Below are 19,104 nucleotides of genomic sequence, written 5' to 3' on the forward strand. Positions count from 1 at the left end.
GACTTGGGTGAGTCAGGCCACGGGAGGGCTGTGGCTGGACAGGTGTTGGAGCCGGTAGAGGCTGGAAGGCCTGGAGAGCCCGGCTGGGGAATGAGCGGGAGGCAGGAGGATGCCTGGTGGCTCGCAGCTGGTGCCCCCGGGCTGTATCTGCAGGGCCGGCCCACAGGGGACAGAGCAGTCAGGGGACCTGGAGCCAGTTGGAGGCAGAGGCCCGCTGTCTGGAGCCCTCACGCGAGGCCCTGAGAGGGAGATGATTTTCCGGACACTGAGCTGGCCCTGGGACCCCAGCCTCCCCCCTCAGTCACAGCACCTCCTCTCAGCAGCAAACCCTGCCTCTTGCTGGAACTGAGTACCCATCATCCACCCCTACCTCCAGCTCTGGGTCTGGCTCCTTGGCCCGTCTGGGGAAGCTTGAGCACCTTTACTGCCATCTCCCTCCTCCTATAGGAGGCCATCTGTATGTCGTCCTCGGGTCTGACCCTGAGCCCCATCAAATCATTTTCCCGGTCAAGCTGCATGCTGTCATCTCTTGGGGGTGATCTACTGCAGAGGAATAAAACAGGATTGAAAATGATAACAGAAACTTCTAGAATCTTTGTTTAAACAACTGAGGCCTGCCCTCAGGGTCTTGTGTGCATTTTTCAGGGCCTCAGCTTTGACTTCTATTCCTTTGAGTCTTTTTCCTCACTTATGCTCAGAGAGTAGTATCCAGAGACCACTCGTTTGAAGGCCTTTGATAACACTAAAGAACATGCACAAATCACACATCCAAAGATAGGTCAGCGGCTCAAGGCATGCAGTTCTTGCCTGTGAATACAAGGAAGCAACTTGGACCCTGTTTGTGTCACAGATTGATCTCTTCAGTCCCCCCCAATAAACCAGCAAAAACTCAGAAAGAGAATACCTTTCTTACGGTCACACAGGGAATGAGAGACAGAGCAGGCTTCAGCTTTTTGATCCTAACTCCCCACCCAGCGTTCTTTCCACGGCACCACATTTGTGGTTGACCCTGATCAGGGTTTCTTTAGGTAGAACAGGAAGCTGGGCTGCCTCCTGAGAAATTGAGAGCATGATGATTTTGGACTGGATTCTAGAGCAGCTGCTTTTGGTGAACATCCCACACTGTTTCCGGTGATGCTCTACAGCTGACCTCAGGCTTGGCTGTCCCCCATCATGGCTGTTGTCAGCCGCCCAGTGACTCATGGTCATGGGCGGCAGCTGACTGGCTAGGTCTGGGCTTGGCATGGAGCAGAAGAAAATGCAGGAACTACGGGCCACAGAAGGTCTCAGGATCCATTATTTTGGTGACAGGGGCTAGAGCGGACTTTTGAGGGTAAACTTTAATATTGCTGTCTAACACTGTATATACAGGAAGGAACACATAACTGAGTGTATCGTTGAATGAATTTTTACCTCCAGGTAACCAGCATCCAGATGAAGATACAGAATATTATCGGGGCTGTTCTTTTTTTTTTTTTTAAAGGGACTGAGACGAACAATTTTTCCCTGAAGGAATACCAGTCTCTGCTTTCTACCCCGGCAAGAGATTGCTTTTTCATGTCCCATTATTCTTCCTGACTGCCATGCAAGAGAGAGCAGGTATTGAGGGAGCCAGGCTGGAGGAAAAGTCTGGGCTGAGGTGGGCACAGCGGTGCGCCGGCCAAGGGAAGGCAGCTGGTACAGGTGGTGCCCAGGGAGGGGATGGCAAAGGGTAAGAGACGGCAAGTAAGGATGGGGAGGGGAGCTCCCAGACATGGAATCCCCCTGCTCCTCATGGGGCTAAGGGCAGAGGACCCAGAAACCCCAGGGGGCTGGGAGAGCTCAGGGACAGGAGGAGCAAGTGACCAATGTCTCAAGCAAGAAGGTCTCAGGATGTGCAGGGGATTATTCTCGTAGGAAGAGGAATAGTGGAGTGCGTGCTTTCGTTGAGGAGTGTCTCCGCCCCCCTTGACCTATAGCGTACCCACTTCTCACACAGGTGACCTGAGGATGAAGGAGTAGGGAGATTTAAGCCAAGGCAGCTGAGTCCCTGGTCAGAACTGCTGACTGTGACGGAGCTTGAACCCAGGGACCTTTCCTGTCCTGTCAGCATGGTAACCCCGCCATTGGGAGAAAGCCGTGCTTCTGATGAGCTCAGGAAACAATGTGAGAAGCGATCCCATTCCCAAACCTTCCTCAGTGGCTCCTTCTTCCAAGGAGTGGCTTAAAGATCTTGGTAAACCGAGAGTGCGTGGGGATGGTGGTTACGCATGGCCATAAGAGTGACTGTCTCCTCTGCTTGATACTTTAGTTGATCAGTGACCAAGACAGCAATGCTTTGAGTCCCAGCAAAGTGGGCGATGGCCATTTGGAGTTTACCTCAGTTTTTGCCCGTTGTTATCACCTCACACAGAGTGAAGACACATCAGCTCACGGGGGAGTATCCTTGGGAGGATGCGGACCAAAACCGACGTGCAGTGACTCTCAGTCCGAATCCCCAGGCTTTCATAATACGCTGTGCTTATTGACCGCAAACGTAATTGGTGTTGCCGGAGTGGTTGCTAAGTGCACAAGGCTGTCTCTGAAAACACCGATGAATATGCCGGCCTGTGGCAGTGCTGAGATGCCTGGGCCAGGCTGCAGCCGAGCTTTTTAGATGTCACCACGGATGACATTCTTGAACCTCACTGCAGAGAGTATTTAATATCTATTTAAATGTTCAGTTTGCCCTAATCTTCCTGGCAGTGAATCATTTGTCTGATGGTTTCTTGCATAATAGGGGTCATGTTGACACCAGGCTGGGGCCATCTCTCACCAATGGCACTTGAGTGAGGGGCTCAAGAGCCTGTCCTGCACCCTCCCTCCCTCCGCCCCCCACCCCCTGCCACTGCACCTCATGCTCCGTCTCCACTTGTCTATTTGCAGGCCTGCAAAGATTCTGTGAAGATATAGAGATGATGATTGGATTCCAGCCAAACATCTTCTGGAAAGTCTGCTGGGCGTTTGTAACTCCAACCATTTTAACTGTAAGGATTACATGCTTTGTCCTGTACATAGGACCTAGCGTGTGGACGTGGTGCTTTATGTTTGAACAAAGTATATTATTCTTGTATTTCAGAAGAGGAAGCTGGGGTTTGGAGAGGTATAGTGACTCACCTAAAGGGGCTTAGCTGTGACTCAGCCACAGTCTGGAGCACTCTGATGGAACATTCCCTGATATATCAGCCTGCCTCATGTCCTGAGAGCAGATAACAATCACATTTTCCACGTGCTAGCCACAGTCCCGGCTCTGTTCAGAGAGCGTTATGTGTATCACCTCCTCTTTCCCTCACGATAGCCTGTGGAGTTGGTGTTCCAATCATCTCCGTTTTACAGATGAGGAAACTGACACCCGGAGGTTATGTGACTTGCCTAGTCCTGCACACCTAGTCATTAGCAATCACAGCCTGAGTTTGAACCCAGGCAGTTGGCTCCAGGACTCTTGTTCTTAACCACTACTCCATACAGCTGCTCTACAACTAATATAGCCTACATTAGACTTTTATTGTTCACTTTTATTGTTTTCGAGAACTATCTTATCATCCTCAAGTGTGATGATGACATTTTGAGATCATCTGACATTCATCTTTTGAAAGATCAGAGTCCTTCATGTATCAGTAAATCTGCATAGGGACTTACATGCACATCCATCACCTCCTTTATTGTGCTGTAGGCTGCAGGCTTTGCCTTGATCCACCCTCCAAGCACAGTAATTGACGGAGACCCAGCCTTTCCTCCTCTTCCCCGGCTTGTGACAGGTGTCATCTTGGCAAGGCTTCACGAAGCTGGCTGTAGTTCTCATTGGAGCCAGCAGGTGGCACTAGAAACCAGATTAAAACCATTGTTTTACCACGCAACACCAGGTTCTCTAAGGGAAAACGAGACAGGATGGAAGTAAAATTGTAAAGAAAACATATATTTCCTTTTTTCTCTTAAACTGTCAGAAGGTGAGTTTTTTTTTTTTTAAGATTTTATTTATTTATTTGACAGAGAGAGAGATAGTGAGAGCAGGAACACAAGCAGGGGGAGTGGGAGAGGGAGAAGCAGGCTTCCCACCAAGCAGGGAGCCCAATGTGGGACTTGATCCCAGGACCCTGGGACCATGACCTGAGCTGAAGGCAGACGCTTAACGACTGAGCCACCCAGGTGCCCTCAAAGGGTGAGTTTTAATCAAAACACCTCAACTGCTTTCTGAAAAGACGTTAAGTTTAGACAGAATAACCGTTCAGGTTTATCTCCCTCTGCACTGACATGGACATCATACTGAGGCCCACATCGGTGCTCACGTTTTAGAGGCTGTAATTTGTCTGAAAAGTCCCACGAGATTTGGGGCATGAGGGATGAAAAGAATTAGAATAGATTTTTCAGCTTCTTGAATTCAGGACTGAAATGTATATGAAGAGCTCGGATTTACCTAATTGGTGGAGGGAAAACAAAACAAAACAAAACAAAAAACAGGAGACTTTCCTGCCTGGGGCATTCTGTCTCTGCTGAGCTTTATCCCAGTTACTATTACATCTGCTTTATTCTTGGGTGAAACTGAGGCCTGCCTTTCCTTCCTGTCTTGAAAGAGATTAAGATTCAGAGAATTTTATTATATTTTGCAGAAACATATGACGTAATTATAACAACCAGCACTACTATTTAGAGGCAGGCACTTTATGAGCATTGTCCCTAAAGTCTCTGGCCACTCTGGTTGGTGACTCTTACCCCCATTTTACAGTTGTGTGCACGGAGGCCCACAGAGGCTAAGGAGCTTGACCATGGCCACAAAGCTTGTGGGAGGCAGAGCTAAGGCTTGAATCCAGAGCTGTCTAGGCCTTAGTAAATTTCTCAAAACTCAGTGCTTTCCTCTCCAAGTGGAGTTTGGCCAGTTTTTGGATTAAAAGAATTCCAATTGCTGTGAGCCGAAGGTCAGGGAAAAGAAATTCTGGGGAACATCTGTGCTTTTTGAGAAAGTTTCTCAACTCTGCTGTACTTTCCTTGATATCCATTATGAAGCTTATAGCAGAAACCTGTGGAGATCCCAGAAAATATCCTGAACCAGATTCCCCTTCTGTGTTTGGGAGCTAGGAACAAGTAGAAGTAGTCAATTCCATTGTCATTGTCAACTGATGTACCTCTCTCCAGGACCTTCCTTGGCTGTCATCAGCAAGAAGTCAGGGTGAGCCTGACCCAGTGGTTGAATTAGCATCACTCATGGCCAGGCCCATCTGAGGGCAGGGTTTTGTCAAAGCTCATTTGGCAGAGGGAAATGTATGGCAAGAACACATTTGCTCAGATAAGTTTGATGTGATATTTGTGCAACTGGAAATGGGTACCAAAGGACCAAGCCTAACACTTGTCTTTTGCCATTTGCCCTTCTGTAAAACAGATATTTGTAGTGTGCCAGAATGAGCTAAGATTATGGGTTTAAATTACTTCAAAACCTCTGAAATAAAATTGATCATTTTATATGTGCCTTCTTGGATTTACAGAGCTATAAATATTCTCCATGCAATTATTGTATACATAGTCAGATCACGTTACTGAATTATGCGCACACATAAGCAGATGTATTGCTATTTATATGGTAAATGAAATGGAGCAACTTACCATAATTACATTAGGCCCTACTTCCAATAGACTGGTTAATAAAGCTTATAACTCTAGGGGCAAATGTTTAAAAAAGGGGCCTAGAGTAAGGCATCTCTTTCCATAGGAGCAGCGTTTTCAACAGTCGTCTTCAGGCTCACGTTGCTTCGAATCAATACATTGAATTATTGTTGCATTGAAATAATCACTTGCCCCAGCAGCCTGGGCTTTGCAGCAGTAATGTAGATACGCCTTACATTTGTATAGTGCTTCACGCTTTCCTAAAACACTTCCATACATCATCTTTCCTGACATAATTCCCTCCAATCATTTTTGGGCAGTTATTTTACTGCCTAAGAGAACGAGACTTGTGGGGGGGGGGGATGCAGGACACAGGTCATCATTATTAGGTACATTATTCTGGGCTGATGCTGCCATAGGCAGGATGAACACAGGCAGGGACACCGTTTTCTCAGGGCGATGCTGCTCCCCAAAGGTTTGGCAAGAACAGTTAGAAGCCCTGTTCTGTCTCTTCTGGTGCCTCTCTTTCTAGCACGCGTGTTCCCTTGCTCCTTTCCAGCTACATGCACCGTGTCTTCAGAGGGTTCTCCTAGCCCTTGCGGTGAGAGTGTGCAGTGATAAGAGATGATGGGTGGAAAATAAATCATGACCTTTCTTAGAATTGAGGGGGGGGGGCTTTTGAGTAAATACCTGTTCCTAGAAAACCCCTGTGTTGTGTATAGAATGTGAAATATATCCATTTAAAGCGGAGAAGTCTGACACATGAGGGTCACTCAGCTAGTTAGCAGCAGAGCCAACATTGGCCTGCTGGTCGCCACACTCTTGGCTCACCATTTTGTGACAAGGCCTGTTCACATTGAGTCGGTGGTGAGTGGGCTGTGCACCCCTCCTGTGTCCCGTGGTTTATTACAGGACTCAGCTTCTGGCTGGGTCACCACTTTGCAGACCACTCATATGTCACCCTGCCGGCTTTAGAGGCAGTACCTGGGGGTGGGCCATGCCCTGTTCAAGGAGAAGGCAAAGTCGATTCAACTCATGAAGAAAGTTAAACTACATAAACATAAAGGATTTCTTTCTTATAACAAAAGCTTGATTATCTGCTATGGGAAGTACAGACGGCCCCTTCAAAACCTCCATCGCCACCCATCAGTCACCTCGATGTGTATCCTTTATACTGTTTCCTCAGCCTGGGCGCGCGTGTTTGCACACCCACACGCCTTGCTCAGTTCCAGGGAATGGCAAATGCAGGGCCAGCCGTGTATCATCTTCATCTCTCTGAAATTCAGTTTCTTCATTTGGAAAATGGATCATGAATAATACCTCTCTTTTGGGGTTGGTATGGGTGTAAAATGAGGTCAGAGATAGGAAAACACCAAACTCACGTCAGGGGCTCAATACAGAGCTGTTAGGAATGAATACTTCACATCACCAGCCTAACACATGCGTTTCTCTTTTCTTCTTAGTTTATCCTTTGCTTCAGCTTTTACCAGTGGGAGCCGTTGACCTATGGCTCTTACCGCTACCCTAACTGGTCCATGGTGCTTGGATGGCTAATGCTTGCCTGTTCCGTTATCTGGATCCCAATTATGTTTGTGATAAAAATGCATCTGGCTCCTGGCAGATTTATTGAGGTAATTCCATCAGCTCCTTTCTCCTGCCATCCCCTCCCCAGGGAGAAGCTCTGAGAGCTCTGTGCATGAAAAAACAACAGATTTGGTGAACTTCTCAAGGGAGACTTGGTGATTAAGGGATCACAGTTGCCACCGTTTCTATTAAGCCCATTTTTATTATTCCTCTAATGGAGAGGCTCAGCCAATCCGCAGGCCAAGCTGTTATTATGCTATTTCTCAGTGCAGCGGTGACAGCTCTGGGGAACAAGCCATTGGAGTCTCCCCCCGCCCCCTCACCCACAGTTTAAACCCAGTGTTTGCTTTTTAACTACATGTCAGATTCTCCCTTTCCTGATCTTCCTCTCTGTCCAAGTCTTCCTGCAAACATCTATTACCATTAAACTTTAAATCACTACCCCTCCCTGTTGTACTGGTATTAGGGATGGCTGAGGGGCCCAAGCTGATGAACACGTCACTGTCCCCACACAATGTAACCAAAGGTCCGGGGCATGGCTGGTATGAGGTGAGACTTGTCCTTGTTAATCCCTTGCTGGACCGTTTCCTCGTTTCTAAAGCAAAAGAGTCTCCACCCTATCTCCAGGGTAGATGGGAAGGGACTGCCCCTTGTTGAGCCACAGTGAAGTGTGGTCAGGCTCTTATGATTTATGAGAAGTCACTTGCTCAGATGTGCTAGGAATAGATCAGCACTGTGTCTGTCTTGAAAATCCAGAGGGCGGGCCTTTTGAACCAGACCAGTGTTGCTTAGGGTTGGCCCAGGGAACAGCAGCATCAGCACCCCCTGGGATCTTGTGGGGAAATGCAGATGATCAAGCTCCAGCTTGGCTCCACTGAACCAGAGTTGGGGAAATGGGACCCAAGTGTCTGTAGTTAAACCAGCCCTCCAGGTAATTCTGAGGCACACTCAAGTCTCAGAGGCGTTAGAATAGACCAAGGCCAAGAAACGCCTGCCAATAGAGGGTAGTGAAGAACAGCTGTGCAGGCTTTGCCCTTGGCCAGTCAGCCGGAGGAAAGGAAGAGAGCGTCCCACGGAGGCTCTGGAGGGAGAAGCAAAATGAGAATAAGGTGAGTGAATAAATGCGTAACACAAATGTCCACGTGGTGGGGAGGTGGCTTTTATCTCCAATGGACTAAAGATGGAAACAGAGTTGACAAAGGGAATGTAGGCATCTCCTTGCTGAAGTGGGATTCCAGTTTTCACCCTCAGGAAATTGTCTGCTATCCCTTCCAGGTAAATTCCTATGGACCCTTTTACCCCCAGAGATGTCTCCCTTTTGCCCCAGATGAACCTCCCACTAACTGACCCAGAAATCTCATTCCCTCTGAACAAAAGCTAGTGTAGCTTCTGCTACTTTTGTCTCAGGCTGAAATTCCCTAAACTGATGAGTTGGCTCTATAAATTTATTATGGTTGATTTGGGACACAAAGGTTGCAAACTGATGATTAAGGGGAGATTAAACTAACAGCTATAAGAAGCAGCTTCACTTTAATAGGTAATAAACATGTAATTGTTCCCTCCTTATGTAGTCAGAAATATGTTTTCTTATTCTAGAAAATGTTCCCACCAAATTATGTTTTCTATAAAAAGTTCAGTTGAAGGATTAGAGGTGTTCCCATTATTTCTAGCTCGCCTGCAAGAACCCACACTGCTGAACCAAGTCAGAAGCATCTATTTTTGTCAACAGATAATTAAAATCTTTGCTCACTCTTGGCAATGTGTCTTTGGGGTTGCAGTTTCTTTCCCCGGCCATTTATATACTTTGGGGAAATATGCTAAACAAAATCTAATTATTTTGATATACCAACCCACTGTTGAGACTACAGAACAAAAGTTATTGAGCGCATGTCCTTTTCAGACTATGTTTGGCAGTGGAGAGAGAAGCTTGAGAATTCTCTTCATTTGGAGGGAAAAAATGTATAATTAAAATCTGGGCCCTTTGTCCTCAATTAATCTTGTGCAAAGCAAACCCCAAGCAATTGTAATATTGCTTGCAGGGTGATGTAAATAATTTCAAGTGAACCAAACTCAGTGTCTTCTTTAACGTCCTTTGCCTAATGAATTGATAAGGCTGATCTTCCCAACTGCTTCTCCTGGTGGGGGACCGCTTGGCTTAAGGAGGGATTCTGAAAAAAGCGGTGGCCAGCAGTGTGCGGATAGATGGGTGGTGCGTAGGGGAGGAAGGGGCATTACTTCTGTGACCCTATGTATCTTTGGCTTCTTTGCAGAGGCTCAAGTTGGTGTGCTCGCCACAGCCGGACTGGGGCCCATTCTTAGCTCAGCACCGTGGAGAGCGTTACAAGAACATGATTGACCCCTTGGGAACCTCTTCCCTGGGACTCAAACTGCCAGTGAAGGATTTGGAACTGGGCACCCAGTGCTAGTCCAATGGCATGGCATGGCCCAGACTTGATCCTGTTGTTCCTCTCTGCCTCCCCTCGTGTTTTCCCCAGCTTTCTTCCCATTTTCTTCTCTCTCCCCACATCTTGGTTCATGTCCATGCATGAGAGTGGTTATGCAGAAAAGTAAGACATGGCATTGCATGCTGTAGTGAAGAGCTAGACGGGCCACTTGAGGCACTCTTTGCCCGTGTCCATGGTGTCAGTTTCCAGAAGGGTTGGTCTCCTGAGCACATGAGTTACCTGGCAGGAGTGGATCAGCCAGGTGAGCGCTTTCCATTGAAGTCACAAGTAGGTGTACGAGACTTGGTCAGTATGGAGGTATCCACTGTGTGTTGTTGATGGTGGTGCCATCGAGACATATATAGGATGGCAGACTTGCAAGACTTGTATTTGGACTCAGGAGTGTTCCTGGGCAATGTAGTGCTTTCATTCAGATGCAGAAAGTTGAGGAGAGTATATTTGGAGCGTCAGCAGTGGTTGCAAAGTGTTTTAGAATGAGACAAGTCAGTGGATTTGGACACCACTGAGGTGGTTAAGTTCACATTTCCATTTATAATTGGGGATCTGTTTTCCTTCATTTGCACCAGTCATTTCAAGTGTGCCAAGAACTGATACTTCAGTCTCCGCACACTGTGAATCTCAGTGAAGAGTTCTCGTCCTTCACTTGTCTTTTTTTTTTTTTTAAGTAACCATATGAGTGAGTTCTCTTGGTCATTTCCTCCACCTGTGCACAAGAAGCCATCATGTAATTTGTGTCTACATATGGTCAGAGTAGAGGTCCATTCTACTTTCTATATGACATTTAGCGCCATGGTTCAGTGTCATGATTCCATGTACTTCTCTTCCACATGTCCTTGTGAGCTGTAGATACCTTGTCTTTTAACCTCTGGGAAAACAAGACTTACCCTGGTTCTGTCCATATATTTTACATATATAAGACACAACCTCTTACAAGACAGATACCTTCTCGATTTTTACTCTTTTTCATTCACAGTAAATGCCAGCTGTGGTCATAGAGAAATCAAAGAAATGCAGAGTTCAATAGAAAGCAACGATGATATTCACTGTGCTGGTAGTACATTTTAGGTCACTGTATTTACAGGAATTTCTGATAAATACAGCTTAGGTAAGTAGCAAGTGAGCCAATTAAGACTATATCTTTTAAGACTACATTTAGCCTATTCAATTTTAAGAGTTCCCAATTCACAATACTCATAACTGTGCTCTATTGAGAGCGAATCATATGTCTGCAGAGATTGGCGAAGCCGTGACCTTTATTACCTTCTTGTATCCTGAACATGCATATATGAAATTTTTAAGATGTGCTATGTGTTCATGTAGTGTGTACGCATAGTGGTGTTTTTCTATCCTTATAAATATCTTATGAATCACTGTAGAGATGGTGAGTTTAGAATAGTGTAGTCTGGATTTTTTTCCTTACCGTAATAATATCTAAACCTAAAATTGTTTCCTTTAGGGGAGACCATTTCAATCACTTTCTCATTTGTTTGTCTTCATATTACAGGGTCTCAGGCAAAGTTTTCAGTTTAAATCTTATATATTGATGTGACATTTTCATCCTGTTCCACAGCAGTGAAACCTAACAGAAGACCTTAGTGTAACGTGTTTTTCTTTTCTTTTTTTTTTTTTAATGACTTCATTTATTGAAAAAAGAGGTGTCAACTCATTTTACTGAGCTTTTTTTTTTCTAGGGCAAATATCATTGTCATTTGCCAACAATGACGTGAATTTCTAGATTTCAAGATTTGCCCGTGGAAACTTTAGAAAAGGAAACAAAGATGGGTTTTGAACTGTAGTTTTCATCTCTTTTGTCTGCAGTGCATGTTTGTTCTTGTTCTTTCCTGCCTCTCTCCTAAAACTAGAGCTTACTAGAATCTATCACAGAAACTAAACTGAGCTTCCGCTAGACGTAGCGTTAGGAAGCTAAGCTGTGGCCTCATGTGTCCCGGTGTCTCCCATAGTGACCATCTGCCATGAACACTGGTTTCCCCAAGAAAGCCATATTGTTGAGAAGGCCCCATCACTGTAGCAGATTCCACAGAATGGTACCAAAAAATTAGCCTCTCCAATTGATAATTGGTGGAGTGGGAGAGGTAGGGAGAATCACGTAGGTTTGGAAATTATCTACAGCCTTTCCAATTTGAAGGCTGAAGAAAAGAGCCGAAATCAATTAGCATTCTCTCACGGGACTGGCGTGTGTGTCAGGACGAATGATTTTTGGCTTCCCTCTCTCGCCTCTTGGCGAAAACTGGAGTCGGATCCTGGGTGCCAACCCAATTTCTGCTAATTATTGTTGTTGTGATTAAAAGAAGGTGGTGGGGGAACCCATTGGCTGCTGCCAGGTTTGTTTTCTACAAACTGAAAGTTGACTTGTGAGAGCAGGGACCTCCTTGCTGGCTACACTCTGCAGCATGTTTTGCCGGGGCGGGTGGCGGGGGGTGGGGCAGCGCAGCTACCTTGGTGTTCCCTGGGATTTGTCCAAGTTAAGACCCAGTAGCTGTTCCCTGACTAGCCAGAATGTTTTTCCTACTCCCTGCAATTTCCAAGTTTCATGTCAAATTCGCCTAAAGGTGAAATGTTCCAAACTTCTCTGGAAACGGTGACTTTGTAAACTCAGTTGTACCCATTTCTCGAGCCATGTTCAACTTTGAGGTTTTCCCTGGCAGAGAGGTATTTAGCGTCTGAGCTGATTCGTCATCGTGCATCCACCTCTGCGGCATCTCCCCTAGACGTGGCTGGACGTTTCCACGCTGTTTTCTTCCACAGTCAGTTGGAAGAAAAAAAAATATGAATGAATAAATAGAAAATGAACAGTGTTGTCACAAACTGCTCCTGGAACGTTCTCCTTCAAACTGAGTTAAAAAACAAGCTGCTGAGGAAAAGCTTTCATTTGTTTACTGTGCAGAATGGTGGGGTATTTTCCACGTGTGAGATTATTTCCCAACACCAACAAATGCCAGAAACCCATTCAGAGAAAAAAAAAAGCCATATGTTAAAAGCAGTAACCTTGTAATATCCTTAAAGGAGAAAAAAAATGTATATTTCTTACCTATTGGTGTTGTGGCTTCTTAGGCAAATGTTTGTCTTGCATATTAGTAACTTTTAATCTCTGTAGGGATGTGTGTTTGTCATGTACCGGTGTGTCCAGTCTAGTCTTATTTTGTTTGTTTCTTTTTCCTTTATGTTTATCCGTTGCATGAAAGCTATGGTCAATGCAAAATCTCGATGACCTCAACGTCTTTGAAATTTCCAATGTGTGTTTAATGTGTAAGAAATGTAATCAACTGGTATTTCAGTGAGCCGCACTTTAAAAAGAATTTAACACGGTGATCTTTAAATGGATAAGACTTGGGTTGTCTTTATGCTAATGTTGCATTAGAGTTGAGTTTCCCTTAATGAAATTCTTATTCTGCTATCTATGTGTGCCTCAGTGCTTCCTGACAAACTTCACCTGTCAGCATGGTCTTCCCATGCCTAAAATCAAAAAATTTTCTTTCCTCTGTTCCCTTGGCCATCTGTCACCGTCCTCTTCCCGGAGACTTGCACAATGACTATTGCTTAACGTACGCATGACGGCAAGGTCCTACTGCTGCTGCCGTCCCTGGAGCTGGGCTTGTGACACTCTCCTTTGAGGCAGATGACTCAAGTGAGAGCACACTGTATAGCAGGCTGTCTTGCAGGGACCAAAGGCCAAGGCCAGCAAATGAGCATTTCCTCTGTTTCACCCTGGGTGGGTATCATGCCGAAAACTTCCGGGCTGGGAGCAAAGGTTTGGGTGGGTTTAATCTTGATCGTCATTCCTCCACGAAGCATCCCGAGGATTTGTAAAAGCGAAGCTCCCTGTCTTTCCCAGATTGTTCTTCAACTGTACAGAAAGGCCAAGTAATTTTGAATTGTGGTCTCGGCTGGGGTCACCTCTGAGCAGCCTGCAGCCAAAGAGAAAAAGTCTTCTCAGATTGGGCATGCATCACCTGTGAAAGCAGTGGTTTGTTTGCGTGCTGTGGATTAAATACATCTTCAGGTAACCACTTGCCTTACAGGTGTATTTTATTGTTAAGGTGATACTTAGTAATTGACTAGGACCTGTTTTGTCTTTCATTTTTTTTTTTTTTGGTCTTTCTTTTGCACTTTATTATGGACCTATCATGGGATAGGTAATTCGGAAATTTCATACTTGGCTAATGTCCTAAATGCCAGCCTCTTATGTGGAACTGTTGCCTATGAATAAAGATATGTTCCCTAATCAGGTCCTTATATTTTTTCATTAACTGTACATGAAGGAAATATGTTACAAATGATGCATCATATATATATCTTACAGAGTACATATTATATACTGTGCATTATTCATTTAAAAAGTCATTATTCTTGAGGCCCTACCTCAAATTTTGTATTTATGTCTACAAATGCAATTTATTGTATTATATATTTGCCTATTATATACTGATATAAATTAGAATTTATCTTAATAATGTGTGAGTTCACAAAACCCTAAATAAATGTCGGTGTTTAAAACATGATGATTGTAGTATCATGTCTATTACAAACCCATTATCCACATTCTCTCTTTCTTAACACATGACCTTCAGGCATCCCCAGGATTGATCTATTTTATTGGGAGGAATCTGGAACAGAAATGGAAAACTGCCCTCCTGGGAAAATGAGATATTGCGCTGCTGCAGAAACAAATGCCAATTAAATTGTTATACTCTTAACCATCAGAATGCACTATTGTTTGCTGAATTATTAGTTACCCCTCATAGGGAAGGAGGAGAGGGAGCCAGAGAATCTGAGTGAATCTGAACAGAGGGACTGGGCGAGTAGAATCCTTGGGTGTGTTTGAATGACCATTTTGTCAATCTTCAATTCAACTTTATTTCAATTCAGCAAACATTTATGTAGCTTCTGCATTGAGTTAGACCCCAGGCAAAACAGAATAGAAAATAGAACAGTCCCAGATCTCAAGGAACTCAGAGCCTAGTAGAAAGACTACTTCTGTTACACAAACAAATCAGTAAAGGCCATCCCCCCCTTTAAAGTGGGTGGAGCCTCCACGTTCCCTGTCCAGAGTTAGGCCCTGAGTTCCTATGTAGGGACTGGTCGCTGGGCATCCCTGTCTGATCCTACCAACCCAGAAGCTTGACTCTGTCCTCAAATGAGTATAACGCAATCATGCTGCGCTTCCATCTTCAGCTTCTGTGTTGGCAGGCTACAGGGATGAGCTGGGCCACCTTTAGGGGGAAAAAAATGCCCTCACAAGCTGATTCTGAAAACCTGCCAAGAGCGTATGTGCCCATCCTGTGTCACGGGATTGACACACATAGGCTTGTCCATGACTGTGTACTTCAGCATGCAGACTGCGTGGCAAATCCCAAATGCAGTGTTAAGGCCTTACTATGAAAGATGAAGAAGAGTAATTGGTGGGATCAGAGTTTGGTGCTGGCTCATCATCCTTGATTTCCTTCCTGAAATCCCATTGCTCGACTGTGTTTTCTTTTGACTTTTTATTTTGAAAATTCTCAAGCATATATAAAAGTGGGGAGTGTGGAATAATGAACTCCCATGTCCACGTCACTCAGTTTCAACGATTATCAACTCATGTTCAGGTTTATTTCACTTGTCCCTGTCTCCACTCTCAACTGGAATCTTGCAGTATTTCTTTGGACGATTTCAAAAGATCCCAGAAAACATAGAATTTTACTTGGAAATGCTCTGTTGTATTTTTATATGCCCTTGTAAATAGTCTTTCCCTACACTTGTTGTGATGAGCAGTGGGTGTTATATGTAAGTGATGAATCACTAAATTCTATACCTGAAACCAATTTTACCATACATGCTGACTAACTAGAATTTATTTATTTATTTATTTATTTTTAAGATTTTATTTATTTGAGAGAGAGAGAATGAGAGATAGAGAGCACGAGAGGGAAGAGGGTCAGAGGGAGAAGCAGACTCCCCGCCGAGCAGGGAGCCCGATGCGGGACTCGATTCCGGGACTCCAGGATCATGACCCGAGCCGAAGGCAGTTGTTTAACCGACTGAGCCACCCAGGCGCCCTGACTAACTAGAATTTAAATAAAAGCTTGAAATAAACAGTGGTGCTTGGGTGGCTCAGTTGGTTGAGTATTCAACTCTTGATTTCTGCTCAGGTCATGATCTCAGGGTTGTGGGATTGAGCTCCATGTCGGGCTCTGTGCTCAGCAGGGAGTCTGTTTGAGAGTCTCTCTCTTCCTCTCCCTCTGCTCCCCCACCCCGTGCGCTCTCAAGTGCTAGCTCTCTCTCTAGAATACTGAATAAATCTTTAAAAAATTTTTAAAAATGGTCTTTCCCTAAATGGGAACGATAACAAAATGTGGGAAGCACAGAGCTCATGCATCCATGGCAGAACTGGTCTACTCTGGGCTGTTAAAGAGGGGTACGGGCTCTGTCTGGGAGGAGCTAGTATGGTGTTTGCTACAACTTTCCATTCTTCCTCTGTCCAATCTGTTCTCTTATTTTCATTTGTTTGGCAGCTACTTGTCCCCTGTACTTCGTAGCTATTTTCCTACTGAGCTTCCTTTGATAGTCCTCTGCTTTTTTTTTTTTTTTAAAGATTTTATTTAATTGAGAGAGAGAGAGAGCACAAGCAGGGGGAGTGGCAGGCAGAGGGAGAAGCAGGCTCCCTACTGAGCAAGGAGACTGATGTGGGGCTCGATCCCAGGACCCTGGGATCATAACCTGAGCTGAAGGCAGCCGCTTAACAGACAGCCACCCAGGCGCCCCAGTAGTCCTCTGCTTTTGCTCATGCTTCCTTCCTCCTCTCTAGATGTCTCTCCTGGAACCAGAGATTCAGAACCTCACAGTTGTGTGGAAGTCCAAGGTCATTCACTGCAGTATCTCTGATACACAGGTTCTTGTACAACAGTCTGTTTTGCAGGAAGTGGATTTGCAAAGAGATCCATGTGGGAGGAGTAGTCACTGTCTGGAAAACTCACCATGGGGACTCTTTTTAACAGGAGACTCCTCTAGTGCCTTCTAAAATACCTCAACTTTACAAAGATTCGATTTACTTCTCTGGTTTACACATTCAACTATGTAAAACAGAGACTACGGGCAGTTGGGGACACTCCTTTCTTGAGTTTTAGTGTAATCTGTAGTTTTATGAGACTCATGCTATTCCAAGTCATTTAATTTAGTCCCCTTCCCTTTTCTAGCAAACTTCTCCAGACCCTTGTAGGATTAGGAGAAAATAATGACTAGAATATAGTGTGGATCCACATTGAAACAGACTCACATTTTCACGATTCATTGATGCAGTCACTCATTTATTTACTTTTACACTCTATGCAGTCTTCATTATTTATGTTTCCAGTACCTAAGAGTTTGTGACACACAGTGGATGCTCAATAAATGCATTTTTTTAACTGAATGAGCAAATACTGAGTATTGGCTCTATACAAGGAACAGAGCTTAGTTTAGCAATGTGCAAAAAAATCATGACTAAGGCTAGATCCTTTCCTCCAGGTTACTCAGACTGAGTGGGGCTTTACGATGAGGTATGTACATTGCCATAATATGCAGTGGAATGTACCATGTGCCACAAAAGGATTTAAGATAAGAATATGTCAAGGGGGTACAGAGGAAGAGATTTCTTCTGGCTGAGAGGATGAGGCAGGATTTCATGAGATAGGGATCTGGGGAGGATGTTGACCATGAGGTGGGGATTAAGATGAGCTTTCCAGGTAGATGAAAGCAAGTAAGTGATGGCAGGAGCGTAAGAGAGACCATTTCAAGAAAGAGTGATGGATGAAACTGGAAGGTATAGTATATGCTTGTGGGAAGTGAGAACTGAGGCTGAAAATGTAGTTTAGGACTTGACAGTCAGATTCCTTCAATGCCAACATAAAGAGTCCAGATGCTGTCTGACAGGCCACTGGGAGCCATGGAAGGTTATTGAGTAGTGGAGAGAGATTTCCTGGCAGAGGCAGCTATGATGCTGGGGACAAAGCATTGTCTTGGGGTCGAGGGTCAGCTCCTTTCCTTGTTTACACAGTCTCTGTTTTCTCACTTGTAAAACGGGAACATTTATACCCATCTCACATAGTTGCTGTGACTATTCAACTGAAGTTTGTATGTGAAAATGTAACACTGCCGATGAATGTTGGGTATTTACTATTAGAGTCAGATTTGTGCATTTGGAATGTTGACCTGGCCTCTGTGTCATGGATGGTTGAGAGTGGGGAGGAGCTTGAGGCAAGAGCACTGGTTTGATTATGCAAGAAAGCAGCCCTTTCGAAATGTCTGAGGTGAACTCTAAGACACCAACCAGGTCATAAATCTAGAAATATAGGGGGGCTTTAGCAGGTCATCTCCTTCCTGACTCATGTGACTGGGGCCACCAGGGGTTACGTTTAAAAGTTAGAGCAATCAGCATGGAGATGAGATGAACCAGTAGGAACAGACATGGCAGTGGGGCTGGAGAATGGCCCTGGTGACTCTTGCCCTGCTGAGTGCTGCCATGTTAGTTTCTGGATCTTGGTACCATCTCAGAGTCCAGGGCAGGTGCTGGGGCAGGTGTGGCTCAGGGGTATCAGGACAGGCTGGATAGTTCTATCCCACTACTTTTTTTCTCATGTGTTCTCCTCTCATTCAGTGGAGGCTGAGGGATTCTGTGGTTATTTATGAGGGATGCTCATTGGCACAATATGCCCACCATGTCCATCCCATGTGGGTGTTGGGGGACAGATGCACAGAGAGAGCTTTGGGCCCTAGCTTTCGAGGTAGCATGAATTTGATCTTTCTTGGCTGAGAGCTTTGACACAGATCATAATAAAAAAAAAAATCACTCGGCCCCACCTGCTCAGAAGTGGAGAGTCCTGCTAAGCACTAAGCCCATGATAGTCTTGATATGCACTCCTTCCCCTTTCTCGCCTTCTTGGAAGTGCTTCACAGTCCTACACACCCTGTGTCTTGAGGTGGGGGTAGGATGAACTTGCACGAAGCCAGTACTGGTATTTTGCAAAGTTGGTACAATGTGAGAGTGAGTGGTGGAGACTGAATTTCTCTGGATTTCTATTCTTCTATTCCTTAGCTACATCTTCAACTTTAATTAGGCTTGTTGTCACTCAGCCAAATGTGACATTTCCCAGTCCCCTTGCAACAGGTATGGTAGATTGGTTACTGGCTCTACTTCTTTACCTAACCCTGAATCATATCTGGGCTATGTCCTCATCATGAGCAGATTGTATTTCTTGCCCCTTGCCTTTAATAGCATGTGAGCAGAAGTGACAGTGCACACCCGTTTTGATCTAGACCTTAGGAGACCTGGCCTATTGCCACTTGCTCATTTGTGACTCCTTGTGTCATGAGAAAAACATGTCCTGGCTAAGTCACTGGTCCAAGGCAGATGAAAGGCATGTGGGAGAGAGCCACTCAACTGACACACAGACCTGCTATGAGAAAT

At 45.0% G+C, this 19,104-nt stretch overlaps 1 protein-coding gene across 1 annotated transcript in view; it reads left to right on the forward strand.

Annotated features, from left to right (window-relative positions):
• The window catches only part of SLC6A5 (solute carrier family 6 member 5), a 51,112-nt gene extending 41,489 nt beyond the window's left edge, over positions 1-9,623 (forward strand). Inside the window, exons 14-16 of the mRNA XM_027580236.1 lie at positions 2,905-3,005; positions 7,077-7,244; positions 9,468-9,623. Of these exons, the coding sequence (XP_027436037.1) occupies positions 2,905-3,005; positions 7,077-7,244; positions 9,468-9,623 (425 nt within the window). The remainder of the gene's footprint in view (positions 1-2,904; positions 3,006-7,076; positions 7,245-9,467) is intronic.
• Positions 9,624-19,104: the final 9,481 nt, after the last annotated feature.

Source organism: Zalophus californianus, chromosome 11 (assembly GCF_009762305.2).
Source record: "Zalophus californianus isolate mZalCal1 chromosome 11, mZalCal1.pri.v2, whole genome shotgun sequence".
NCBI classification, from domain to species: domain Eukaryota; kingdom Metazoa; phylum Chordata; class Mammalia; order Carnivora; family Otariidae; genus Zalophus; species Zalophus californianus.